At 46.4% G+C, this 27,952-nt stretch overlaps 1 protein-coding gene across 1 annotated transcript; it reads left to right on the plus strand.

Annotated features, from left to right (window-relative positions):
- The first annotated feature begins 2,139 nt into the window (after positions 1–2,139).
- On the plus strand, positions 2,140–26,624 carry Cfap90 (cilia and flagella associated protein 90). Its single transcript, XM_087897017.1, has 3 exons — positions 2,140–2,508; positions 23,968–24,084; positions 26,160–26,624. The coding sequence occupies exons 1-3, from the start codon at positions 2,299–2,301 to the stop codon at positions 26,337–26,339; spliced, it is 507 nt and encodes a 168-aa protein (XP_087753143.1). The 5' UTR covers positions 2,140–2,298; the 3' UTR covers positions 26,340–26,624.
- Positions 26,625–27,952: the final 1,328 nt, after the last annotated feature.

Here is a 27,952-nt window from a genome sequence, read left to right on the forward strand (position 1 = left end):
GTAATTATCTGTGCCCAGTTATGTAGCTTCCCTACATCTTGGTTTGATCGTCAATCTCTTGAGCTAGATAGGGTTTCCTAGCCTTAGTGAGGGTGTATAAGAAATCAGTATAAATATAGCATGTCTGCCACCCAAGATGTGCTGAAGTTACAGCTAATGTGACCAGACAGCAATCTCCTCTCATTACTCCTTCCCCGCCTGGGGTTAGCAGAATGGCTTCCAACCGAGCCTCTCAGGAGAAACAGCGCAGGCTTCCCATTGCAGTATGGGCTGCATCCCTGACCTCCTCTGACCAGTCCGTTTCCCGGAATCCATGGAGCCTCTGTGAAATACGGGCTCACGCCTCTCTTTGGGGACATGCAGACAGCAGGATCCTGGTACACAGCACTTCGGTGCCATGCACACAGCCATCAGCGTGCACAATTTCCATGTAGGTCAGAGCGGTGTAAAAGAAGTGCAGAATGACAACCCTGAGCCAGACAGGTAAAGGGAAAAAGATACAAGTTGCAGCTCTGAGAGTGAAGGTCACGTGTGTTGGGCTGGGACCCAGAAGTGGCACATCCCTGAGTTTGCATTTGTGATGCAGGCTGATCTGATCCCTGTGCATTCCCAAATACCCAGTTTGCCTCTATTCTAGTAACTTGCTTTTAGAAGAGGGTTTTATGCTCCCCCACTCCTTGGCATGGGGCTTTGCAAGTTAAGATTCATAGGTCTTAAACACATAGATACATTTGAACTTGCTTTCCCCCTGAATTTTATTCATGTACCTGGAATACACAAAAGGTCACACATAATTTATCTTTAAAGGAATTAAAACCTCAATAGTTGGAAGTTCTGTTTGTCTTGCTGTTTGTCCATGTCTCACAGCCTCTCTTACATCCTCAGCCTCACATTGGATTCGAGAGCTGCCTCATTCCACAGAAAGATACAGGTACAACATATGTCTGTGCTGGTCACATGCAACCTCTAAGATGCTCTCTGGGCATGACCAAGCTCCACATGCTTGCAGTGGTGATGTGGAGCTGATCAGCTTGCATTTCAAATGCCAATCTTATTGTTAGGGGTTTTGCAATTTCCAGGTCCCATGTAAACACATGGGTCTGATATGGCCTCTCCTGTTTCTCAGTCCTCGTGACCACTAAAATGGCAGTTAGCAGAGTTACATTTGAATGGCTGTGAATAGACCGTTTGTAGTGGAATTATTTCAGTCTGGGCTATGCTGGCTAAACTTGAGTTCTCATCCTAATTGGTATCAGCCACTTCCTCCTTCCCAGGTGTGCAGAGTCTCATGGGCCCCACATGGTCCCTCTTGCTCTGCTTTTTGGAAAGGTTGAGAGGTGGGAAAGGTTTAGAGTAAATTACAGGGTCTGTTTTGTTTTGTTTCACTAATATCTTCATGTGGACAGAAATACTATCAGGCACGCTTTAACAACTTTTGCTCACGGGAGATGGCCCCTTTTTCTTTACATGTCTCCAAGCTCTAGGGAGATGTCCACCTCGCCAAGTGGTTCCCAGAAAAACTAAGGCCCTTGAGACTTTGGCTCATGGTGGGAAAGTTCCTGGCCTTTTTCCTGACTCATGCTTCACTCGGGCAATCTGCCAGGGGAGACTAGGGGAAAGAAGGAAGTGGGATTCCTGTAGCTGAGGAGGGAGAGGGTCCAGAGCTGCCTTAAACCCTAGTGACAGTCATTCTCCTCTGCTCCTGTGACCGACCCAGCCCACATTTGAAATGCAGCTACCACCACATGTTGAGGCTCCATGTGTGCCGCCCACTCTTCGGCGCGGTTAACCTTCCATTATTCGAGTTACACACGTGGCCCTCTCGTTTCTGCTGGATCGCGCTGTCCTGAACCTCCGCAGCCTTTCTCATCTTTCCCACCCTGATTCCTGCAGGCTATAAGCTCCCTGTGGTCCAGGGCTGTTTGTTTCGGGGCTGTACTGTCGGATCCCGAGGCATGGTAGCTTTCTGTCGTGATCTGCAAAGCTATGAAGTGCCCAGAGACTTAGAACAAACTGCGAGGAAAGCAGATGTAGCAGAATGGGTGTGGTTCCTTAGGCTGTTCCTACTTGGAAAGCCACACACAACCGCTTCTAGGTCTCTCCCAGGGTGTGGCGAGAAGGACCTAGAAGGAGGTGGCAAAGAACACACTTCGTCACTCAGCGGATGCTGAGGGCAAGGTGCGGTTGCCAGGCAACGGTTAAGCACAAACGCCCGGAGGGACGCCGAAACCCCAAAAGCTGATGCTTGAGGCCTGGGCTCCCTAGGCAGAGGGACCGGCCAAGACTGAACAGCGGGCAATGGACTCCGGCAATACGAAAGAAAAAGAGGAAAAGGGGAAAGAGGAGGAGGGGGGAGTGGAAGATGGGGAAGAGGAGGAGGAAATCACTGCCTCCACACTGCGGGGCAAGCCCCGATCTCTGCCCATTTCAGCGGTGCCAGCTTTCAGCTACATCCCGCCGCGGCACCAGGAACCCAAGGAGCTCAGCTACTTCAGCCGCGAGAGCCAGGTGAGAGGGTCCAGCAGAGCGAGGGGAGGAGCAGGGCTCTCACTACCAGGGAGGGGCCTGGAGGCTGCAAGGGATGTGATGGAGGCGGGGCTTCAGTGCTAGCGAGCGGCCTGGGCGGGGCCACAGGACTGGGTTTGTTCAGATAGTGATGGAACAGGGCTTTAGGGATAGTGAAACAGTTTGGCCAGAGGGCTAGGACTGAGCGCTTAGGATGGTGCCAGGGCAACCTGCCAATTGTTGAGGTTAAGGCGAGAGGGTTACATAGCAAGTGGCGTCAGAGGTGGCGCGGCTGTATGGCAGAGGGTAGTGCCAAGGACAAACTCCATGGAGCTGCAGAGTCCAGAGAAATTGTATAGGCGGACAGGGTACGCTACACTGTGGAGAGCATGAAAGCCTCCTAGTTTGCAGCCCTTACAGGGGTTGGTCGGGGGCTGTAAGTTTGACTGTCGCGAGGGTTGAATACCAGAGTCTGGGGCATGGCCCCATGTGACTGCTTATGAAGGAGCTGGAGGGCGATATGCTGACAGCAGTGGGCCAGGCATGGTTAGCAGGCAAGAGAGAGCCCTTCTACTGAGCCGACGCACAACCAACTCAAGAATACGGCCGCCACAAATGGGTGTAGGACTCTCAGGAAGTGAGGATGGGCAGGGAGGAGCCTGACGCCAGAACAATGTGCCGAAAGTGAGTAGCCGGGAGGAGGTGTGTGCATAAAGAGATCATCCGGTCAGAGCCACAGCGGGGAGCTGGCTCTGGGAACGGCAGAGAAGTTACTAGTCATCAGTTCCCTAAAAAGCTCAGTGACTACCATCAGGACGCTGCTGCACAGGAGCTATTGTGGAGGTGGGAGTGGCTTACTGAATACCACAGGTGCTCTGCTTAAGGATACTCAGCTCCCAGGGCTGTCTCTATCAGATCTGGGGCAGCAGCGGAAACAAACCCTAGCCCCAGTTACAATGCCCATAAGGGCCAGGGAGTGGGAAACACCTGGCCTCTACATGGTAGAAACCGTAAGGAGAGTGTCTTAGAGTTACTGTTGCTATGATAAACACCACGACCAAAAGAAAGCTGGGGAGGAAGGGGTTTATTCGGTGTACACTTCCACATCACTTTTCATCACTAAAGAAAATCAGAACAGGAACCCAAACAGGGCAGGAACCTGGGGGCCGAAGCTGATGCAGAGGCCATGGAGGGGTGCTGCTTTCTGGCTTGCTCATCTTGGCTTGCTCAGTCTGCTTTCTTGTAGAACCCAGGACCACCAGACCAGGGATGGCACCGCCCACAGCGGACTGGGCCCTCCTCCAGCAATCACTAATTAAGGAAATGTTCTACAGGCCTGCCTACAGCCTGATCTTAAGGAAACACTTTCTTAATTGAGGTTCCCTCTTCTCCAAGGACTTTAGTTTGTGTCAACTTGACATTAAACTACCCAGCACAGAGTGTGTCTGGTGGGTGCAGAGAGAGCTGGGCTGGGAGCTGTGGTCAGGTTCTGGGTTAGGAACACTGGGCACTGGCTGGTCTTGCGCATGCCTCCATGGTCTGAGACAGCCACTTTGCTCTGACCAGGCGCTGAGATGGAAGAGGCAGATTTAGGCTGTGTGGGATCATTTGTTCCTCCTTTTCACTACTGGAGCCAAGCACCATCAGTGTATCCTACTTAGGATACAAGATTAGTATGTGTGACAAGATTTAATTGAAATATCTATTTTAAACTAAATCTATTTATACAATATTTCAGACAGCACTGCTTATTTATCTATAACAATCTGGGTCCTATTATATACATGTATAAGCAATTGGTTATGAGTACAAGTTTCATTTAGAATATTAAATAATTTGGATAATAGAAAACATTGAATGCTGATTTTAGTTAAATGTACATATTATATTGATTAAAAATTGAAAGGCAGAAGATAAAAAAAAAACCCACAAGATTCAGGACGGCAATGTGGAAAAGAGACATCAGATATGGCTGCTTGGCCCCAAGAAGTAACGCAGGACCTGATCGCCCAGGTTTTTGCTGTGACATTGCATGAGTTGTCCAGAAGAGGGGTGTGGATGACTCAAGTGCCTGGGATGAAGGAGGCCATTTGTTCCTTCACAGTGTCTAATGTGTTCCTACACAAGGCGTTCTTCCTGTCCTGCCACTGGCAACCCCAGAGCTCAGATGAATCCTCTTCCTTCCCAACAGTTCAGCACACATGAAGTGTCAGGCACACATCGCATAGCTCAGGCACCCCAGCCACAGGTGTAGGCAACTTCAGTGTCCGGGCTCTTACAATTCCTGTTGTAGAGTCCTGATTCCAAGTACCACAGAATGCAAACTTATCCAGAGGCCTAATTCTCAAGCGGCGGCAATCAGACTGAGGTGAACTGGGGGGTTGCTCCTAGCCCAATATACCTGCAGAGGTAGACTTTCAGAGATGGACATGCATAGAAGGAAAAGGACGTGAAAATGTAGAACGAAGCCTTAGGAGGGAGCCTGGAACGAAGCCTGGAACAGTCTTCCCTCACAGGCCTCTGCACGAACAACCCTGAGAATTACTGATTTCATGCTGTTGGCTGCCAGCACCAAGATCCAGTGTATAGTTGTTGTTTAAACCTCTTAGTTCGTGTGGCTAATTAGCAGTTTTAGCAAACCAAGTAAGCAAGCGTAAGCCCCAGCCCACTCCCAGAAGGGTCTCTGGTCTAACAGCAGCAGGTCTGTTTATGGTTGAGCGATGTGGAAGGAACACAGGGATGACTGTTGTTGTCAGATCTATCTCCCCAGCCCTGGATGTGTGCTGGACTGTTTAGAAGGGATCGGGCTGTATAGCTACAGTTTCTAACGCCATTGCTGCCATGGGCCCCATTCTTCTTTCTATGACCAATATTTTTAAACTGGCTGACTGGGCATGGTAGAGCATGTTTGTTCCCAGCACTTATGAATCTGAGGCAGGAGGATTGAGAGCTCAAGGCTAATTTGGGCTACATCATGCGACCCTGTCTACAATACTGACCAAACATATCAATAAACTCTTCTCTGTAAATGATTTCATTTATTGGACAAACTTTTCATATGTGTGCAATGCCTATATGATAGCCATTTTTTTTGATGACAGCAGTCTTAGCGCACAGAATGTGACAGTCAATAAGTCTGTGCTGATGAAATGAAACTTTCATAACAACATCTCGAGGGGTTCTGTGGAATACCATCCTGGTGTCCCCAGAGAACTGGGATTTAAAAAGTCAGCAGATGGGGGCGAGGTAAATATATATCAGAGACAGAGGCTAACTTTCAGGATGGAGCTAAGGATTCTAGGTACACGAATATGAAACTAGAAACACGAATGGACCAGCACTCCATTATTTATAATAAAGCAAGTAATGTCCAGCGCGATAACAGGCTGGTTACTACAAAATGATTTTCCTAGCTCCCGCCGAACTACGAACCCACTACCCAACAGCTTAGGTTACACAGACGGGACTGTTAGAGAGGCAGTCAGACGTGGCACAGTTAGAGGGCGCTAGACTGTTGGACTGTTAGAGAGGCAGTCAGACGTGGCACAGTTAGAGGGCGCTAGAGCCGGACCTTCTCCTATAACAGCCACTACAACTGCAACTACAGGATTCAGACGGACGTCAGATGAGAGGAACGGTCTGTCCCCGAGAGGAGACATTACACCCTCGGCCTGCCCAGAAGCCCATTAATGGATAATCATCTAAGCCTGATTACAGAGGTCCTAAAGTTTATAAAATTACCTCAAAGCAGGTGGTTTACCCCACCCCCACCCCTAAGACAAATCGAACAGGCTGCCAACTGTTTGGACAGAAAGGCTTTGGGACAGGTGTTTGTCCCAGAGACTTTAGAAAAAGCACAGAGCCTTCCGAAAGTGCATACCAGTGCAATGTTCTCTCTGACCACTGTCTGTTCCCACGCCCCAAGAATGTGCTCTCCTCTCTCCTGCCTGTCTCCTACACTGCACACCGTGTGCCTTGTCTGAACTATTTCTGTGGAGGTCACAAAGACCAGATACCTGCAGGGTGACCAGACCAGGTTCCCGTGACGGAATGAGTTGGGGCAAAGAAAAATTATGCAGATGAATAACAACAGTGTAAAATTTTGTTCCCCCGTTTATGGTAGTGGATCCTAAATTGGCAGTTCATCTAATCACACAGACTACGTTTCCATGAACAATTTCAGCTAGTCAGTACGCAGATTTCAACTGTACACAAAGGAGCGGCTCCCCAGAGGAACCCTCAAGTATTTGCTGAAGCCCGGCTTAGCTTGTTAACCCGGGATCTGACTGCTTCCCTTGTCTGGGTTGGGAGTTGTTGGCAGTGGTAAAATCATGTCTTTAAGGAACTGTGTAAATAAATAGTTGCATATATGTGGTGGTACAGATACGAAATCTGATACGGCTGTATTTGAGTCACTGCCTGGGTATGACTGAATCAACCACTGAATTTGAAAGTTTATGCTTCAGGTACCTTTGGAACTGAACTGAAGTGCTTTCTTGGGTTGGTTAGGATGATGGAACCCAAGGAACATGGGTATGGTTTTGTTTCATTGTATATTTAACATCAAAAACTACTTATATACTTTATGTATACACACATGGGCAAAAATCATAGCAATCATACATTATGTTTCTCACACTGGTTAAAAGTCAGCTCTGATTGAGTAATGGCTAGAAAACTTCCCAATACTGAGAAAAAGCTGTCCTCCAATGAAGATGAACGAAACTGGGATGTCAGGAATGCTGTCTGATAAGGGGACAGCTCCAGGAAGCTTTTCTTTAAGGAAAAGCAGAGTTGCCTTTTGATGCAGAACAAAAACAAATCCCAGAAACCGTTAATATTGTCAAAACCCACTTACCAAATCCAATTTCCATTAGAATGGAACTAGTTTTTTTTCACAGTAGCAATTCCTGTGAAACTAAGGTTTCAGATCTCTCTCTCTCTCTCTCTCTCTCTCTCTCTCTCTCTCTCTCTCACACACACACACACACACACACACACACACACACACACACACACACACACACACAATCATTGAGCCTCTTCTTCTGGACAAGGATGCCAAGTCAGTCCCTCTCCATGAAAAGCAATTATAATCTGAGCACACTTCATGTCTGCTTGCCTCTTCTGCCAGCGCCAAGCCTGCCTCGGAGCCTTTCTGTTTATGAGATTATCACTTCTCAGCGTCATCTGCGGCTCCCCTCCCTTGGGCACTGGGACCCCTGGAGCAGCACCTTGCTTTGTCAGCAATGCCCCTTTCCCCCTGAATTTGCTGTCAGACAAACATTTTCTCTTTGTGTGAACTTTAACAGTGACTTGAGAGTTAAGAAACATTTCTCTTCATTCTGGATAACATACATGATTTTCCGGTTCTCACGCACTGCCAGCATCTGTGCATCTCTTCCACCCCATCAGGGCTCCACCTCTTCACCTATTCCATGCAGGTCCAGCCCTTTCCCCAGTGCAGCTTCTTCAGGCTCTGCAACTTTGGCGTTATTCTTCTTCCCATTTTGTTTCTTCCGCACTTTATTTTTCATGTTTGTCCCTCCAGCTCGAGCCTCATCCTGCCCACTCCCCTTCTAAATAAAGTTTAATTAGAACACAGCCCCACTGCCACTAACCCCACACTGCCCATGGTTTCCTCACTGAGTTGAGTAGTTTTCATAGAAACTAGGCAACCTGTAGCACCTTAAAAAATTACTGTCCAGCACCTTACAGAAAAAGGATTCCTACAGCCTGCCCCACTGCATTAATGTAGCACAATCCTAGTAACCAGAGTTACAAACACAGTTAAAGCCTGAAGCCTTCCTAGTACACGAAAGGAAAAGATTCTAACACAACCACCAAAGTCAAGATTGTCTCAAGTGCAATGAAGGCAACAAAACACATCTCCAAATTCTCCTGACCAGTTATCTACCTGTGGTACCCATGTATACTCCTCAAGAGAGTGTGGGCTGCTTTTTAGCCAGTAGCAGGACTGAAAAAGTGAATTCCCTGATCTCTTAGTTATTTAGAATAATGAGGGTGAATTTTGAACGAGGTTTGCTTAGAGTCACCCGTGCACACATCTACAGGGTTGACTCAAGCTGAACAGCAGTATTACGTAGTTCTGATGGCAGTGCTGTGTTCTGAATTTGGGGTACTCCCAACCCCAAAATTTGCATGCAGAAATCCTATTTCCCTTTAGGAGTAGGTGCTTCTGGAGGTGCTTAGGTCATGAGGTGGAATTTCTATAAATAGAATCACACCCTGAGAAGGCTCAGGGACATCTCACTCCTCCTGCCATGAGAAGACACAAACAAGAAGGTGCCAGCTACAAAGTTAATCTTGTATCATACTACATTACTGAAAGTGTTTGTGAGTTGAAGTTCCTTGGTAGAATTTTACGTGTCGCTTATGTAAACTATCATATCATCAACAAATAATGAGAGTTTGACTTCTTCTTTTCTGATTTGTATCCCCTTGATCTCCTTTTGTTGTCTTATTGCTATGGCTAGGACGTCAAGAACTATATTGAATAGATATGGAGAGAGTGGACAATCTTGTCTTGTTCCTGATTTCAGTGGGATCGCTGGGAGTTTCTCTCCACGTAGTTTGATGTTGGCTGCTGGCTTGCCGTATATTGCCTTTATTATGTTTCGGTATGTTCCTTGTATCCCTGCTCTTTCCAAAAGCTTTATCATGAAGAGATGTTGTATTTTGTCAAAAGCTTTTTCAGCATCTAATGAGATGATCATGTGGTTTATGTTTTTCAATTTGTTTATATGGTGGATTACGTTGACAGACTTTTGTACATTGAACCATCCCTGCATCTCTGGGATGAAGCTGACTTGATCATGGTGGATGATGGTTCTGATGTGTACTTGGATTCGATTTGCAAGTATTTTATTTAGTATTTTTACATCAATGTTCTTGAGTGAGATTGGTTTGTAATTCTCTTTCTTAGTAATGTCTTTATGTGGTTTGGGTGTCAGGGTAATTGTAGCCTCATAAAAAGAGTTTGGCAATGTTCCTTCTGTTTCTATTGTGTGGAACTATTTGAGAGGTATTGGTATTAGTTCTTTGAAAGTCTTGTAGAATTCTGAGCTGAAACCATCTGGTCCTGTGCTTTTTTTTGGTTGGGAGACTTTTGATGATTGTTTCTATTTCTTTAACCGTTATATGTCTGTTTAATTTGCTTATCTGGTTTTGATTTAATTTTGGTAAGTGATATTTATCCAGAAAGTTGTACATTTCCTTAAAGTTTTCCAATTTTGTTGAGTACAGGCTTTTGAAATATGACCTGATGATTCTCTGTATTTACTCCATGGCTGTTATGTTCCCCTTTTCATTTCTGATTTTGTTAATTTGGATATTCTCTCTCTGCCTTTTGGTTAGTTTGGATAAAAGTTTGTCTATTTTGTTGATTTTTCTCGAAGAACCAACTCTTTGTCTAATTGATTCTTTGTATTGTTTTCTTTATTTCTGTTTTGTTGATTTCAGCTCTCAATTTGATCATTTCCTGCCCACTAGTTTTCTTGGGTGAGTTTGCTTCTTTTTGTTCTAAAGTTTTTAAATATTCTGTTAATTCACTAGTGTGGGATTTTTCAAGCTTCTTTATGTAGGCATTTAGTGTTATGAACTTTCTTCTTAACACTGCTTTCAGTGTGTCCCATAAATTTGGGTATGTTGTGCAGTAATTTTCATTGAATTTTAGGAAGTCTTTAATTTCTTCCTGTATTCTTCCTTGACCCATTGATGATTCAGGTGAGCATTGCTTAATTTCCATGTGTTTGGGGCTTTCTGGAATTAGCCCTGCTGGTTGAATTCTAGTTTTAAGCCATGGTGATCTGATAAGATACATGGGGTTATTCCTTTTTTTTAATTTTTTTTATTTTTTGGTAACTGTTGAGGTTTGTTTTATTACTGAGTATGTGGTCAGTTTTTGAGAAGGTTCCGTGAGGTACTGAGAAGAAGATATATTCTTTTATGTGTGGATGAAATATTCTATAGATGTCTGTTAAGTCCACTTGAGTCATAACATCTGTTAGTTCCCTTATTTCTCTATTAATTTTTTTTTTTGTCTGAGTGACCTGTCCAGTGATGAGAGTGGAGTGTTGAAGTCTCCCACTATTTGTGTGTGGGGTTTAATGTATGGTTTAAGCTTTAGAAGTGTTTCTTTTACATATGAGGGTGCCTTTGTATTTGGGGCATAGATGTTCAGTATTAATATTTCATCTTGGTGGCTTTTTTCTGTGACTAATATGAAATGTCCTTCTTTGTCTCTTTTGACTGATTTTAGTTTGAATTCTATTTTGTTAGATATTAGAATAGCTAGACCCGCTTGTTTCTTAGGTCTATTTGATTGGAATTTTTTTCCCCAACCTTTTACTCTGAGGCCATGCCTGTCTTTGAGGTTAAGGTGTGTTTCTTGTATTCAACAAAAGGGTGAATTCTGTTTTCATCTTCAATCTGTTAGCCTGTGTCTTTTTATAGGTGAGTTGAGTCCTTTTATATTAAGGGATATTAATGACCAGTGATTGCTATCTCCTGTTAGTTTTCATTGTTGGTGATGTTAATTTGTGTGTATTTCCCTTCTTTGAGATTTGTTGCTTTGAGACCATCAATTGTCTGTGGTTTTGTTGGTGTAGCCAACTTCCTTGGGTTGGAGTTTTTCTTCTAGTACTTTGTGTAGGACTGGGTTTGTGGTTAATTATTGTTATGGAATATCTTGTTTTGTCCTTCTATGGTGATTGAAAGTTTTGCTGGGTATAGTAGTCTTGGCTGGCATCCGTGGTCTCTTAATGTCTACATAATGCTTTACTTCTGGCTTTCATTGTTTCCATTGAGAAGTCAGGTGTAATTCTGATAGGTCTGCCTTTATATGTTACTTGGCCTTTTCCTTTGCAGCTCTTAATATTCTTTTTTGTTCTATATGTTTAGTGTTTTGATTATTATGTGGTGAGAGGACTTTTTTTTGATCCATTCTATTTGATGTTCTGTAAGCTCTTTGTATCTTCATAGGGATATCTTTCTTTAGGTTGGGAAAGTTTTCTTCTATGATTTTGTTAAATATATTTTCTGTGCTTTTGAGTTGAACAACTTCTTTTTCTTCTCTACCTATTATTCTTAGGTTTGGTCTTTTCATGGTGTCCCATATTTCCTGGATATTTTGGGTTAAGCTTTTGTTAGATTTAATGTTTTCTTTGACTGACAAGTCTATTTCCTCTATTGTATCTTCAGCGTTTGAGATTCTCTCTTCCATCTCTTGTATTTTGCTGTTCATGGCTGCATTTATGGTTCCTGATCATTTTCTCATGATTTCTGTTTCTATAATTCCCTCAGTTTGTGTTTTCTTTATTGTCTCTATTTCAGTTTTCATGTCTTGAATAGTTTCTTTCATATGTGTGATTGCTTTTTCTTGGTTTTCTCTAAGTGATTTGTTGATGTCTTTCAATTTTTTGTTTGTCTCTTCCTCCATTTCTTTGAGAGAATTTCTCATTTCCTCTTTGAGAGTCTCAAACATTCTTCTGAAGTTATTTTTTTAGGTCATTTTCTTCTGCTTCATCTATACTGGTTGTTCAAGTCTTGCTGTTTTAGGGTCACTAGATTTTACTGGTGTTATGTTGCTCTTTGTGGTGTTGCATGTGTTCTACCTTGTTTACCCATATTTTCCTCTAATTGGTGTAGTTTGGGCTGTCTGTGACTCTGGTGATCAATCTCCCAGGTGGCAATGAATCCAAGGCTCAGATGGTTGCTCCTCACGCTGGAGTCAGTGCCATGGTTCCAGTCACCCTGTTGGTCACTCTGTGTTCCTGGAGGTCACTCAGTGCTCCCTAGGTTTGCCCTGCTACCATGGAGTTTGCTGTCTCAGGTCTGCTCTGGTCTAGGTCGCAGGCTTAGTCCTGTTTCCGTAAATGTCCCTGGTCTGGATCCACTCCCGCTTCTGTGGGACTCATGGTCCCAGGCTCGCTCTAGCCCAGGTTGCTGACTCAGTCCTGAGTTTGTTTCTGTGGAGTTTGCCATCCCAGGCCCACTCTGGCCCAGGTCACTGGCTCAGTCCTGCTCCTGTTGGACAAAGTGTTTTTTTTTTTTTTTTTTTTTTTTTTTTTTTTTTTTTTTTTTTTTTTTTTACTTCACCTGTGACTGGGAAGCAAAAGCAGAGAGAGCAAGGGGGTGGAGCAACTTTCAAGAACACACCCCTAGTCATCTACCTCACTAGGTCCAGCTTCTTACATTTCCTCCACCACCCAAGAGAGACATCATTTAGGGACCTAGCCTGCAACACATGAGCTTTGTGAGACATCTAAGATCCAAAGCATAGGAATAAACTATAGGAATAAACTAAACATTAAAAAAAATTAAACCATAAGTGGGTCAGGAGTCCTTTTCAGAACTACTGTCTCCAGGTTCACCAGTTTTGTGCTCTGGCCCAAGACACAAACCCCCTGTGCCATTCCAGCCATCCACGACACACGCAGATCCAAGTGCACAGAGCTCACGTGAGCACCGACACAGCTGGGGCTGAGAAGACAGTGCAGTTGCATAAGCATCAGCACCCTTGTTCCAATCATATATGTGTTATATATTGTATACATACAATATATATATATGTATAATACATATTGTATTATATATCATATAATACAATCCCTCATCTGTGCTGTGCTGCTGTGCTTCTAACCCCAGTCCCCGTGCCGGGAAGATAGAGACAGAAAGAGCTCAGAGAGTTCCCTGGCCAGCCAGTCTAGCAGAATCAGTGAGCTCCAGGTTTAGTGAGATACCCCATCTCATTAAAATAAAATACAAAAAGAGGTGTGGGACATTTGAGGAAGACACTGTCTATCAGCTTCTGGACTGCACACGCACACACACAGAGACATGCGTGCACACAATCATCTACACACAGAATTGACTTAATTAGCCCGTGTGATATGAGATGCAGCAAGCCCTCGTAAACACACCTATTGTTCCTTTGCTGTAGGGACTAATGATTCTTTTCAGTACGTGCCCATTCCCAGCAGCCAATGGCTCACATACCCGACCCTCCTTCACCGTCAGAGATTAATTCAGAGGACTGCAGTAAAGATGAGCATCCACCCACTGCCCCCTCCTCTAACTCACCCACCCCAGGGAGCCCCCCACACCCATGCTTTGCAGGCTGCCAAGTTATTTAAAGCCCTGCTATTGTCCCCGAATAGGATGACGAGTTAGTCCTCTCAGGCTGCTGTCTAAAATGTGACCAGCTCCGGTACTGCTCCCTAGGGGGCGCTAGCAGCCCGTGTTTCCCTAAGAGCTATGGTTCCAGAGGCAGCAAAGCAGATTCAGTTCAATGACATTTTTAAATTACTTTTTTCTTCTGCTGTTGTGCACAGCACTTCTGCCCCTGGAACGGAAAAGCCGAGTTGGAAGAGAATGCCCTTTTATGAAGGTTTTGATTAAATCCCTCAAAATCTAACAGTTACATTAAAAAGAAATCGCCTAAGTGGCTTTAGAATGTGTTTTCTGGCGTGTTAGGGCGGATTGTAGAAAGCTGTGTTCCACAGGCCCTACTCTGGCTTTGCTGGGATTAGTGGGAATCCCTTCTGCATGTGCAGAGTCTTAGACGTGGAGGCAGGGGCTGATGGCGTCCTTATATTCCAGGAGCGCTCCCTCCCTGGCTGTGGAACATCCTTGGTCTAGGGTTGTGAGACCTTCCTGTGTATGAAAGCTCATGCAGTCTGCCCAGAGCTCCAAAGTAGAGTCCCAAGGACACAGCCAGTGTCAAGTACACAGGGGTGCACAGCCAGTGTTCAGTACACAGGGGTGCACAGCCAGTGTCCAGTGCACAGGGGTGTACAGTCAGTGTTCAGTATACAGGGGTGCACAGCCAGTGTCCAGTGCACAGGGACAGACAGCCAGTGTCCAGTGCACAGGGACGGACAGCCAGTGTCCAGTGCACAGGGGTGCGCAGCCAGAGTCCAGTGCACAGGGGTGCACAGCCAGTGTTCAGTACACAGGGGTGCGCAGCCAGTGTCCAGTGCACAGGGGTGCACAGCCAGAGTCCAGTGCACAGGGTGTACAGCCAGTGTTCAGTACACAGGGGCAGACAGCCAGTGTCCAGTGCACAGGGACAGACAGCCAGAGTCCAGTGCACAGGGACGGACAGCCAGTGTCCAGTGCACAGGGGTGCGCAGCCAGTGTTCAGTACACAGGGGTGCGCAGCCAGTGTCCAGTGCACAGGGGTGCACAGCCAGTGTCCAGTGCACAGGGGTGCACAGCCAGAATCCAGTGCACAGGGGTGGTCAGCCAGAATCCAGTGCACAGGGGTGGACAGCCAGTGTCCAGTGCACAGGGGCAGGCAGCCAGAGTCCATTGCACAGGGGTGTACAGTCAGTGTTCAGTATACAGGGGTGCACAGCCAATATCCAGTACACAGGGGTGTGCTCCCCTGAGCCCTTACCGTATGGTGCCCTTTAGACGTTAGTCATATTTGACCATGTGTGTTTGAGTGCTCTTAAGCAGCTGGAGAGGAAGACACCATGTTGAGGGTGATGTCTCTAGAATCTAGGGGTCTTGTTTTGGCTCTCCAGCAGACACGTGCACTCCCAGCCACGCCAGCAGAATGCAGGGCGCCTCTCTGCCTGCCCACTCCCTCTCTAGCTCCTTATTCTTCTTTTCCCTCTGCACCCATCCCCGTCTACTCAACATTTCACTTGCTTATCTTACTGTTGTGTTCCCCTTAGTGAATTATCAGTGTCCCCAGGCCAGGATTAATTTCTGTCATGCTATCTTCTAACCAATCAAAACAGGGACTTACCCATGGAACTCCATACACACCTGCTACATGGGTGGATAAAGCAGAGATGAATACATGGAATGGGAAGTTTTAAAAACGAAGGCCTAAGACACTTTTCTTTTCTTTCTTTCTTTTTTTTCTTTCTCCTTCCTTCCTTCCTTCTTTCTGTCTTTCTGTCTTTCTTTCTTTCTTTCTTTCTTTCTTTCTTTCTTTCTTTCTTTCTTTCTTTCTTTCTTTCTTTCTTTCTATCTAGAAGATGCACTGAGAAAACCAGGGATTTGTGTTTGGATTAGGTGTGGTTTAGTACTCTACGCATGCGGTGGTTGGCGAGGATCACAGGTGCCTCTCGTCTGTGCTAGCTGCATGCCTGTTGTTCAGTTACCTGTCCCTGGGAACAGTAAGCTCTACCAAGACTGCAGAGCACAGTATCTTCATCCTAGGCAGGTGGAATATTCTAAAGGGAGGGGCCCAGCTCCTCTTGGGAACTCAGCACTGTGGGAGGAATGAGGGAGGGAGGGGGCGAGTGTGCCTTCCCACAGGGAGAGTGTTCTGACCAGCGGCAACACTGCCCGCAAGCTGGCGTGGCATCTCTTTGCTGTGTGCCTCTACGCGCAATGATATGAGTCTGATTATGTGTTCACACACAGAGGGTAACACTGTGTTACGTAGGGAGTACAGGTCTCTGTATATGCATGCATATGTGGGCCAGAGGGCGACTGTGGGTGTTGACAGGGCCTCTAGTTGACCTGGAGATGGCTGGCCCTCAGGGTTCTGCCTGTCTCTGCCTCCTAATTCTGGAAGGATAAGCGGGAACCACGGCACCTGACTTTTTAGTTATTCATTTTTTTAATGTGGAGTCTGGGGGTTGCGTTCAGGTGCTCAAGTCTATAAGGAGAGCATTTCTGTGCCTAAACCTCCTCCTTCTCCTCTTTTCCCCAACCCCCCCTCCTGTTCTCTTCCTTTTTCTATTTCTTCTTTTGAGATAGGATTTGTTAATGTCATCCAAGCTGGCCTGGAACTCAGTAAGTAGACACGGGTGAACCCAGACTTGTGATGTGCCTCTGCTTCAGGTGCTACCATCGTAGGCACGCACTGCCAATCCCAGCTCAGCTCGTTCTGTTCAGGTAGCAGTGTGCCCTGGCATTTTTTTTATTTCACAGTTTGATGAGGTAATATTAAATCAGCTTTTCCATACTCTAATAAGATTCTAAGGTTCTTGGCAATTAATCACGTGATTAATGAAGAAAGTAAGTTTTTCTGTTTCACGTCTTTTGCTTATTTTTTTTTTTTTAACTTTCTGCTGGGAAAAGAGTGAAAATTAAAAGAACAGTTTCTTTAGCTCTAACGTTGGAAGACTAAGATTCTCAGCAGCAGCCCTGGTCTGTGTCTACTCCATCTCAGGGCGTGGGTGCCAGTGGAACACACTGCAGGGCAAACTGTCATGTCTGCAGCCAGGAAGCAGACCCTCACATCCTCCCATCAATCCCTGGTGGGCCCTGGCTCTTAAAAGCGCACCGGCATCCTACATTACCAGGTTCCAACGCCTGAGCTTTCAGGGACCACAAAGCATGTTCTAGCCCTCGCAGAAGTTTGAATAATTGCTAGCAGAAAACAACCGAGTTTTAAGCCTCTGGAGATCATCCTTACCTGACTTGTGTCCGAACTTCTGGACGCCTAGCCAGTGAGGAGCTAGCACCAGGGGAGAGGGGCACAGCTGTCTCTGCAGTCACCCGTCTGCCCTGGGTGAGGCAGGCCTGAGAACTGAGGCAGAACCAATGGAGTCCGAGCACTCTTCCAATGTGTGACAGACACGCGTCAGCTCAGAGAAATTCTGCTGACTTCAGTTCAACAGTGAAATAGTCTCAGATTATTTGAAAAGTTGTAAAAGCCGCTGAAGCTTCTGATCCCGATGTGCCAGGGGAGGGAACGGCATCTTGTCCACAGGCAAGCCACAAAGAACAGTTAAGCAGTCCTTTGAAGGTTCTGATTCCCGTCTCTGAGGAACTGCAGCTCTAAACTACGGTACTGAGTGCTATTAAAATTCTCTTAGCTCAGCACACTGCCGACCGAAGGGGAGACACTCTGAATTCACCAGAAGTCAAAGGAGGCTTAGGGAATCAGCGACCTTGGGGATTTTCAGCTTTGGAAGCGGGTCAGGTGTTTGTGGGCAAGAGGAGGTCTGAGGCTGGGCTTTGAGGAGAGGAGTAGTAACCGTTCACAGGTGATCGGCACTTAAGCCCATGTGGGTCGGGATGTGCTTCAGCGGCTCGCTCAGCCAGTTGCTCCTTCTAACTCACAAAACACATTTTACACATTTCATAATTTAAGCATTATTTCTGGACTCTGCACTTGGTTGGCTGCCCTCAGACATCCACAGTGGGAACTTTTTTTTTTTTTTAGTTTAAATTTATTTTTTATATGTATGGGTATTTTTTCTTTGCATATGTGTCTGTGGATGCCTGTGCATGCCTGGTGCCCACAGAGGCCAGAAGAGGGTAATCTATCCCCTGGAACTAGATTACAGGCAGGTGAGAGCCATGAAGCTGCTGGGAACCAAATTCAAATCCTTTGCAAGTGTAAGAGTTCTTAACCATGGAGCCATCCCGCTAGACCCCACAGTGGGATTATTTACGTTAAAGGAATCAGCAATCTCTAAGAACAAGGCAGAGTTTTCTGCAGTGAACGGTTGGTTTCATGTAAGTGCAACACTGAGCTGAAGATAATAAGTGTAATATGGCAGACACTGATTCATTTCTCGTTTCTGGCCAGCGTGAGTGCTGGCCAGTTCCAGGGGCAGGGACGGGACTGCCCACTGCCACTGCCTCTTTTTTTAAAAAATAACATAAATTGTAATGAGAGCTATTTATTTATTTTAAATTTTTACTTATTTATTTTTATATCCCTACCACATAGGCTCTTTCCCAATCCATCTCTCTCTCTCTCTCTCTCTCACACACACACACACACACACACACGCACACACGGGTAATCAGAAGTGAGAGGTAGATAAGAGAGGTAAACGGGGTGAATATGATCATAGTACATTGTAATATATGTGTACATAGAAGCATGTATCAAATTGTCAAAAAATTATGAAAATATGCACATCTCTTTCTTGTTTCTTTCTCACAGAATTTAAGTAATTTAAGACAGGTATTTTTGGATATCCTGATAGTAGGTTTCTACGCCGACACAATAAGCCAGATCAAGTTGAATTAAAAGGAAAAGTTTAATGAACCAAGCGCTCTTGGGTGACCTTTCCAGTCTCCCAGAAGTATGGCGGAGAGGGAGGAGGAAAATCACACGGCAGGTCTAGGGACCAGAGCTTACATACCCAGAACTTAAAAATCCTGTAGGCACATTCGTGAACTTCAGGGACAGGGGTGGGGTGGGGTGGGGAGAGGTGCCTGGACTTTTGGTGGTCTTTCTGAGGGGGACAGGGTTGTGAGAGGGAGGAGTGGGGCTGAGGCAGAGTTTCCAACTGAGCATCCCCTGCTGCAATGGCCTCTGCTCGCACCCTTCTGGCTTCCCTGCAGTTCCAAAGATAGCTGCTTTTACCAGGTGCATCGGCCAGCAGTATGGCACAAAGTGCCATGCAGGCTTGGTGGCTTAAAGCAACCGAAACTCACCTTTCAGAGTCCTGGAGGGCGAAAGTCTGGTCCCTTGTGTGGGCTGCGAGGGAAAGCTCAGCCCTCATCCCCTTGTCGCTCTTGACGGCCACCTTCCTGTTCTGGTTACACTGTCTTCCTGATATATGAGTCTAGGTTCAAATCCGTCCTTTGCGAGAGCAGTCAGTCGCACTGAGTAGTACTGCCTTAGGTCTTCAGCAAGGCTGCTGTAACGGGGTAGCGATCTGCATTCCCCACTATAAGACATCAGCATGTGAATGTCTGGATGACACAGCTCAGCCCACAGAACCTGAGAGGTCGCTCTGCAGAGCTCTGCCTGCCGCACTGTCGTGTGAACACCTGTGATGCCCAGGTCTGCCCACGAGCTGAGAGTGAACGAGAACTTGCCATCCCTTATTCGGTGCCACTCTACTTTCCCATGTCCCGTTAATTTATTTGGAAAATTTTAGCATTTATTATATTTTATATATTTTAGTGTGGCAGTCTGTTCCCATGCTCAGACTATAGTCTCATCTAAAGTAAGGTACTCATTTCTCTCCTGGAGCCTAAAGTGGCACCTTCAGTGATTTTAAACTCATTTTCCACCACTATAACGAAATACCTGAGACTGTGTGTCTTATAAAGAAAATGTTTATTTAGGGCACGGTTCTGAGGTTTCCAGAAACCACATGTGATAGTGGTCTCACTGGCTGAATGGCCAGGAGCAGTGCAGGGCACGCTGTCAGTCTGAGAGTGTGCACACCCGTGCTTCTTGTAGTAGTGCAAGCCACACTGAGAGGCCAGGAGTGTGCACACATGTACTTCCTTGGCTTCACTCAGAATATAGCCACCAGACTGCTCTGACAATCCCACCTAATGTCAATCATCTCAGAAGGTACCATCTCTTACACTATACTCAGATCAAGTCTTAGCCCTTAATACCTAGCAATTGATATCAAATCTCCCAACCTGGACCCATTCCCACGCTACGGAAGGAGTAGACCTAAGCCATGATGGGAGTGGAAGACACAAGAGCCCATTGCACAGATGACATCCACACACACAACTGGCCGGAGACTGCTCCGTGTCAGGAGTTGGGGGCACAGGAGGTAAACGGAGTCAGACATCAGACACCACAAGTACCATGTTCAAGCAAGGCTTAAATGCACAAACACACAAAGACAGAGGTCACAGCTAGGATTCTCTCTCTCTCTCTCTCTCTCTCTCTCTCTCTCTCTCTCTCTCTCTTTTTCTCTCTCTTAAAGTTAAATCAGAGAGACAAAGGTGATTCTGAGAGTGATTTTAATTGTGCGGCACCAAGACTGTATTGTGGTAGAATCTCAGTCTCAATTGGTTTATATTAAAATCATTTTGCCGCAAGCCACAAAGGAACGAAAGGACAACAGACGCAATGTCAGCAGTGAGAGACACACTGTGGTTCTGCCGAGATGCTGGCAGTGGGCAGCACGTCACTCAGTGAGACTGCCCGTCTGCCAGGATCTTTTCTCTTCTTATCCCTATTCTTCAATGATAGAAAAGTTCATTTACTACTCTGTAATGTTCTGAATATGCAGCGCACATCCAGCGGGGGGTAGAAAGGGGCCAGGGAGCACTGCCTACGGTTCTCATCAGTCCATGCCCAGAAACAGTGAAATCCCCAATCCGGATCAAGTTGCCCTAGGCGCTTGCAACACCCTGGATCGGGAGGCAGCAGGACTCTCAGCTCCTCCTTTTTACAGAGCTTTAGACCACCTCATTACAGTGAAAAGCAGTAAACTACTGCTCTCTTTTTCCTGTGAGGTTGCATATCGTGGTAAGTTTCTGTGGTGTGGAGCGTTTGGGTAACAGCGGTTACATGCTCCTTTTCTTCCTGAGTCTGTCCTGCCTTTTGGTCTTCTCAGATCAGCTCAGGGCTCAGATAGGATCCACTCCACCCAGGAAGGTTAGCCTGGTTGAGAGCATGGGGCAAGAAGTACGTCCAGCTCAGGCCGATCTCAGTGACTGTTCCCTTCCTGCTGGTGCTGCCCCTCTTCCCATGCAGGTTCCCCTTACCCGAGCAGCTAGCTACCCAGTGGGAGCACTGTCGGGCATGGCATGGGGAGCACCGTTCACTTCCACTTTTATATATGGTTTTCAGAGTGCAGAAGGAAACTTACTTGATCGCAAGTGTGATCATATTGTGGCTGATCGCTAAACCTACAGACAACACAGTGGTAGCCAGCGGAGGAGGGCTTCCAGCGAAGCCACAGAAGCAGACAGCATACCAGCAGCCTCACTACCATTGATGGCTGAAGTCCCTACAAGAGACACCTCAGCAGTACAAAGTCCTTGCTGCTCTTTCTTTCCGAATTTAGTTTCTGCCTCCCACATCAGATGGCTCAGCAGCTGTGTAGCTCCAACTCCAGGGGATCCAGTGCCCTCTGCTGGTCTCTGTAGCTACCTTTACATATACGGCTTCACTCGAACACACATACACACAAATAAAACCAAATTAAAACATGTTCTGTGTATGTGAGACTAGCATGGTGTGACGGGCTCTCAGGTTATTTTATTCTTGCTTTGCTGCAAGCCTTGCCTAGGCTTGGCCAATAGCGTTGTGCTTCGAAAGTCCTGGATCTGGGCCAGGACCGACCTCTGGAGAATTTACACCCACCAGCCCTGCAGAGTGGGTGTCGTGCCTGACTTCCTCTGTGCTACTGAAGGGCCCCCGCTGTTTCTCCCAGAAATCTTTGCTTTGCCTGTGAGGGCTGATGGCCCACCAGCTTCTGCAGTGACAGATCTGCACGGAGTGTTCAAGACTCTGAAGTTTTCCTGTCAGGCCTTAAAATGGGTTTTTAAAGAAACCGAGATTTATTTGATAAGCAAATATCTAATTTTATAGAGTCAAAGTGATTGATGTTTTCTTTGTGACATTTTCCTTATTGCTTTTCTGTGTAGGAGGCCCCTTATGGGTTTTCTTTTTCTCTTATTTTTCTATTTCATCTAGAATTTACTTTTGTCTGCAATGTGATGTGAAGACACAAGGCACTAGCCAATTTTACGGCACTAAATGCTGATAATTCATCAATTCTCCACGGAGGTAGTCTTTAAGGAACCCTTTCCCAGATCACGTGTTCCTTTCAGGAGACACACACCCAGGATAGTTGGCAGAGACACACTAATGGCCAGCAGTGCTGCAGACAGACGTCACAGCCTCCAGTGACAGACATGGACTGTCTCTGAGTTTGGTCGGGAGGATTCTGGCAGGGGGTGAAAGCTCCCTGCACATCAGACTACTGGCAAAAATCTTACAAATCTTGGAACAGCGATTCTTAAAAACCACATTGTTTCCCTCACTGGATGGTGTTCACAGCAGGGCATTGCAAGGGAGTGGTCTCCCCAAATCTACCTGCGTATGATCCATGAACGTCCGGACAGCTGGAAGCTGCATTGCTAGCCATTCCCATCACTGCCGGCATCCCTGGTTCCTGCACTCTGTAAACAGGGCCGCCGCGTTTCCCAGCCCACTCAACGTGTGTGTGTGTATCCTTTCTTTCCACTATCCCACGGAGGAAATTATCCTAGCATCATTATCAGGAACAAACCAACAAGCAGACACCCAAACCAAACCACCTCAGTGTGTGTGAGATGGCTGGTGCTCAGTTCAAATCTCACAGAGAAGTCAAGTCTGGCTTTGTTGCCAAAGGAATCAGGGCAACCAACCCAAGTCTGACGTGAGGTGAAGATTAAATACCATCTAACACATGAATTATTTATTTTACCACACAAGCAGATTGACTAAGAAAAACTTGAAGAAGAAAGTCAGAGATATATAGAAAATCGTTGTAGGGGAGGTTTACATATAGACCGTTTCTCCATTGGCCAGTAGCTTGAAGTGTAATTCCTGTCAGCATCCAATTACTGATGATCTTTTATGGCAGAATAAGGTTGTATTAGACACTCTGAGAAATAAGAAAAGTAGAAATGAAGACAAACATGTGCATATACAAACACACACAGACAAACACACATATACACATGCATACACACACACACACACCTCTGCTGTGGGACAATGGTCTTCTATCTTGTCACTGGTATTATTTTTAAAAAACGCTGTTTGGCCAGTAGCCAGGCAGAAAGTATAGGCGGGGTGACCAGGCAGGAAGTAGAGGCAGGAAAATGAGAACAAGAAAATTCTGGGAAGAGTTGTCACCCAGACAGGAAGCAAGATGAGAATGCCTCGCTGATGAAAGGTACCAAGCCACGTGGCTAACACAGACAAGAATAATGGGCTAATATAAGATGTAAGAAAGAGTTAATAAGAACCTGAGCCTACAGGCCAATCAGTTTATGATTAATGTGGACTTCTGTGTGTTTCTTTTCTTTGGGACTGAACTGTGTGACCGGGTGGGAAACCTTGGCCAACACACCTCCTTATTCAGATAGATAGAGTAAGATTTACTCTGGCCTGGTCTGAGTATTTACATCCCCTGCAAGAAGCATAATCATCAGACATGTGGTCAATAGGTGTGTCTTTGGGAGATCAGGTCTTGAGGGTGGGGACCTCATGAATGGGTTTTGTGCTTCTATTAAAAAGGCCTAAGCGAGCCTGTGTGCTCTTTCTCCCTTGTGATGATGCAGAGAAGGGGCCATGTGAGAAGCAGAAAGTGACCCTCCCCAGGGGGTGAATATGCCCACCTTGACCGTGAACTCCCAGTCTCTAAACTGAAAAACACGTTTTATGAACCTCTCGGTCCACATAATTCTCACACAGCAGCCAGAATGGATTTAGGTTTGAGCTACTGCAGAAGCTTCAACAGGGACAGCCCCTGAGGAATGTCTCGAGGAGGAACACCGGGGAGCAGAGGAGAGGTGCTGTGGACCCCTCCCCACACTCAGACTCGATCCTCACAGCACTGCTCTTGCTGGTGGGGCCTGAGCTCCTCTCTACTCCAGGTCACAGCCCGGTCTGCCATGCGCTGACCCTCCCCAGTGCTCTCACACAGACACAAAGTCTACACACTCCGGTCCCCACTGAGTGCTGGTTTCAGTGCTGTATCAGATACCAGTGGCTTATCATTCCAGCACAACTGTGACCATCTTTGCTTATTCCAGACAGGGGTCATCTCCCTCTACGACTGTGTTTTTAAGAGGAGACTGGATTATAACCAGAAATTACATCGAGATGATAGAGAACATGCCAAAAATCTGGGACTTCATATTAATGAGGAGGTAAGACATACCAATGATGCTAATAAACCAACAGAACTATGTGCATGTGTGTGTACCCATGCATAAACGTGTACACACATACAGTGTGAATATGTGCATATATGCACATACATGTATGTTTGGGACACATGCTTGTATTATGTGTATGTGATCTTGTGCATACATGTGTCTATATTAAATGTGAATATATATGTGTGTGTGTGCCTGTGCACACATTTTCACACACATTTATCTGCATGTATGTGAGAACACACAGATATCTATGCAAATACACACTTGCACATTGTGCACATGTATGAACATGTGTGTTTATATTTGTGTGTATATACAGGGTTGTGCATGTACATGTGACCATATGCAGACATTTGACATGTGTTCCATTACTGTATGTAGTTTTATTTATGTGGCTTGCATCTATTTTGCCGTGCTGAGAAGTTAAAATCCTTCTGTGATGCCAGTCTCGCATTAAGTCTTTCTGATTGGTTCCAGGGAACTGAACAATTTAGGCAGAATAAAACTAGAAAGTGCTTTTTATCCAACAGATAGGAGGCCTTGCTCACTTACATGCTGAGCCCGGCTACCACAGCTTTTCTAAGTACACTGATCTCTGTTTTCCTCAAGTCTCCAACATGTGGGATGGTTTGCTTTGATGTCCCCCATGCTCCCCAAAGGGAGGAATTATCCGGAACCAGCTACAGAGGGAGGTGTCTGGTAGAAGTGGCTCCTCTGTCACGGTCACAGCAAGAGGGCAGGTGCTGCCGGCACTTCCTCTCCTGGGCCAGGCTGGGCCTCTCCTGGTCTCCGTTAAGACACTTCTGCCTTTTGACATGATAGTCAGTTCTGAATAAGGGTGGCAGGCTTTTTAACAGCTGGGCTGAGTACTCAGACTATTAGACAGCACATCACATGGACATTATGATACCCAAGCTTCTGGTGGGATTTCTGCTGAGCCACTGGATTCTTCCCCGGTGGCTGTTATTCAGATGGCCAAGTCTGCATGCTCACTTCACACGTGTGAGGCCAGCGGCTCCTGCCACCACGCCGCTCTTTATTCTCTTACTTTGGGCTAGAGTTAAATGACAAAGGCGCCGTGACAACGCTTATGTCATAGACACGCTCCATGACTAAGACGCAAGCCCCCGTCCTCTCAGAGCTGAGTTCTGGCAAAGAAAGGAGCGAGCAGCAAAGAAGGAACCTGGTTCCACATTGATGGACACAGGCACAGAAAGCCCTTTAAAACATAGGGATAGTGAAGGGGGATGAGGAGGCTCTGGGGAGAGGAGGAGTCAGGAAAGACTCCTTGTGACACCCAGAGACTTGAGTGGTTGGAGCTCTTTGTCAGCAAACTGGCCAAGCGGGACCAGTGGGAAGAAGAGAGCTGGAAGTGTTGGGGTGAAGAGGGGCTGGGGGGGGGGTGGACTGGGAGAGGGCAGGGAGGGGACAGAAGGAGGAGGGACAGCACCTGAAATCAAGCCACAACTGACGTCCAGTTCAGGGCCTCATGTCTCCTGTGGATAGCGGGATGATGGTAGAGGGACTAGGGTCCCTGGCTTTGCAGCTGCAGGCATGCAGGAATTACCAAGATGTCACCTGGGTGAGATGCAGCTGGAGGATGGGCCACTGTAGTAAAAGGAGCCACAGGCCGCTTCCAGCCACCCGGCACCTGGGTAGCTTTACCCAAAATAATTACATGGAAACTGTATTCATTTAAACACTGCCTGGCCCACTGTCTCCAGCCCCTTACTGGCTAACTCTCACATCTTGATTAACCCATTTCTAATAATCTGTATGCTACCATGAGGTCATGGCTTACCGGCATGAGTCTAGCCAGCATCCGTCTCAGGAAGGGGAATCATGGCATCTGCCTGACTCTGCTTTCTTCCTCCCAGCATTCTGTTCGGTCTACTCCACCTATCTAAATTCTGCCCTATCAAAAAGCCAAGGCAGTTTCTTTATTAACCAATGAAAGTAACATATAGACAGATGACCCTCCTACACCAGGCCACTGTGCTGATGTACTATGGGCAGGATGGTTTCTGTGCTCACCATGGTAACTGCATATTTCACCTTCCCAGGAACAGGAAAGGACCGTACCGGTGCTGATGTCCTCTGTGTATGGGAAACGCATCAATCAGCCCATCGAGCCCCTGAACAGAGACTACGGCCGTGTGAACCACGTGCAGACCGACTTCTATAGGAAGAACGACATCCCCAGCATCCAGGAGCCTGGCTTTGGGCACATCACTCCAGCCTGAAGCCATCTTGTGGTTTATAGGGCACGTTGAGGTGCTCTGGCCAGGGAGTGCCCTCCAACTTCACTTTCATATACATGCCATCCCGCAGCTGCAAGGATGCACTTTGACCACGGTGGGGGGGGGGGATAGGATACGCACATGACTATCTAAGGGGGATTGGGCACTGAACTTGGCCAAGTACTTTCCCTCATGCTCACAACCTCAGTGTAAAGACTTTCACTGGTCCAAACGACATCATAACTAATTCATTCTGAACACCTGAATAAAAGGAAAGCTTGCCCTCTTTGGCAGCAGCTGTGTTTGTTCTGTGTGCTGGCTTCCCACTTTGCATGCATTCTTTGCGGAGGGGTTGACAGGAGCAACATATGGGTTCTTCTCAGTCACATAGGGAAACTTCCCTGGCCATCTTACAAACATCATTTCTGTGTTTCTCTGGGAGGAAATGTAAAAAAAAATGGCCCTTGACAAGACAGAACTCCAGACAGGACATTTTGTTCTCTTGAGGTCACAGATAAATTGAAGTTTGCACAACTGAAAACCGAATGGCTGGCACTGCCACACCTCAGGGAGAAGCTATAGGGCACAGGCGTAGGGCACAAGCGTAGGGCACAGGCTGGCTTAGTGGAAACTCTGCCTGCTGCACTCTCTTTCGATTGGATCTGTTATTTTGTCATCTTTAAGGAAAATCTCATAACTTAGACAAGGTTTCACATGAATCAGAGCATTACCAGAATGGGCCATGTGCAGTGTGCAGTCCCGAGCCCTGAAGTGATGCCTTCCTGGGCCATTGCTACTGATGCTGAGGACGGAAGCCAGGGGCTTGCATGCTGTGCCCCTGAGATCCACCTCCAGCCCGAGGCTCTCATCTTGGGTCCTTCCCCCTTTTGGAAGCAGCTGATTTTTAACCTATGTTGGAAGTGTTTATTTTGCAACAGAACTTGATGCACACTCATACGCTAAGGTATAGTTTTAATGAATGGATCTTTCGGAAGCCATCATCTCTCATCTTTCCTGACTGAATTTTTCACAGTTAATGGGCAGGTGATTTAATTAATCTGGGTACACAATCACTGGTTTCGTTGTTTTGAATCTGCAAGGTGATTTCTCTAAGGATACATGATCCTGAATTGCTGGCAATTTCAAGGCTGAGTAACTCCTAAATATTTACCTTCTGAAAATTCTGTCAGTGTTGTTGCTCTTTTCCTCCCAAGCAAATAGTAAAATAGTACATGTGAGGTGCTCTTGGACACGCCATAGCAGACTTGTAACAATATAAAAAACCACAAAATCCCGGGTTATAGAAATTCGTGTAAAGTACCTATTATTCATTTGTTCTTATAACTAGAACCTATAAGTAGATGAAATAAATCAATGTCAATCTAAATTATTTTCATTACTTCAGGGTGGCTCCCAAACCAACCTTCCTTCCTTCCTTCCTTCCTTCCTTCCTTCCTTCCTTCCTTCCTTCCTTCCTTCCTCCCTCCCTCCCTCCCTTCCTTCCTTCTCTCCTCCCTCCCTCCCTCCCTTCCTTCCTTCTCTCCTCCCTCCCTCCCTCCCTCCCTCCCTCCCTCCCTCCCTCCCTCCCTCCCTCCCTCCCCTCCCTCCTTCCTTCC

The sequence above is a fragment of the Myodes glareolus genome, chromosome 15, assembly GCF_982192425.1.
Source record: "Myodes glareolus chromosome 15, mMyoGla1.1, whole genome shotgun sequence".
Classification (NCBI taxonomy): Eukaryota; Metazoa; Chordata; class Mammalia; order Rodentia; family Cricetidae; genus Myodes; species Myodes glareolus.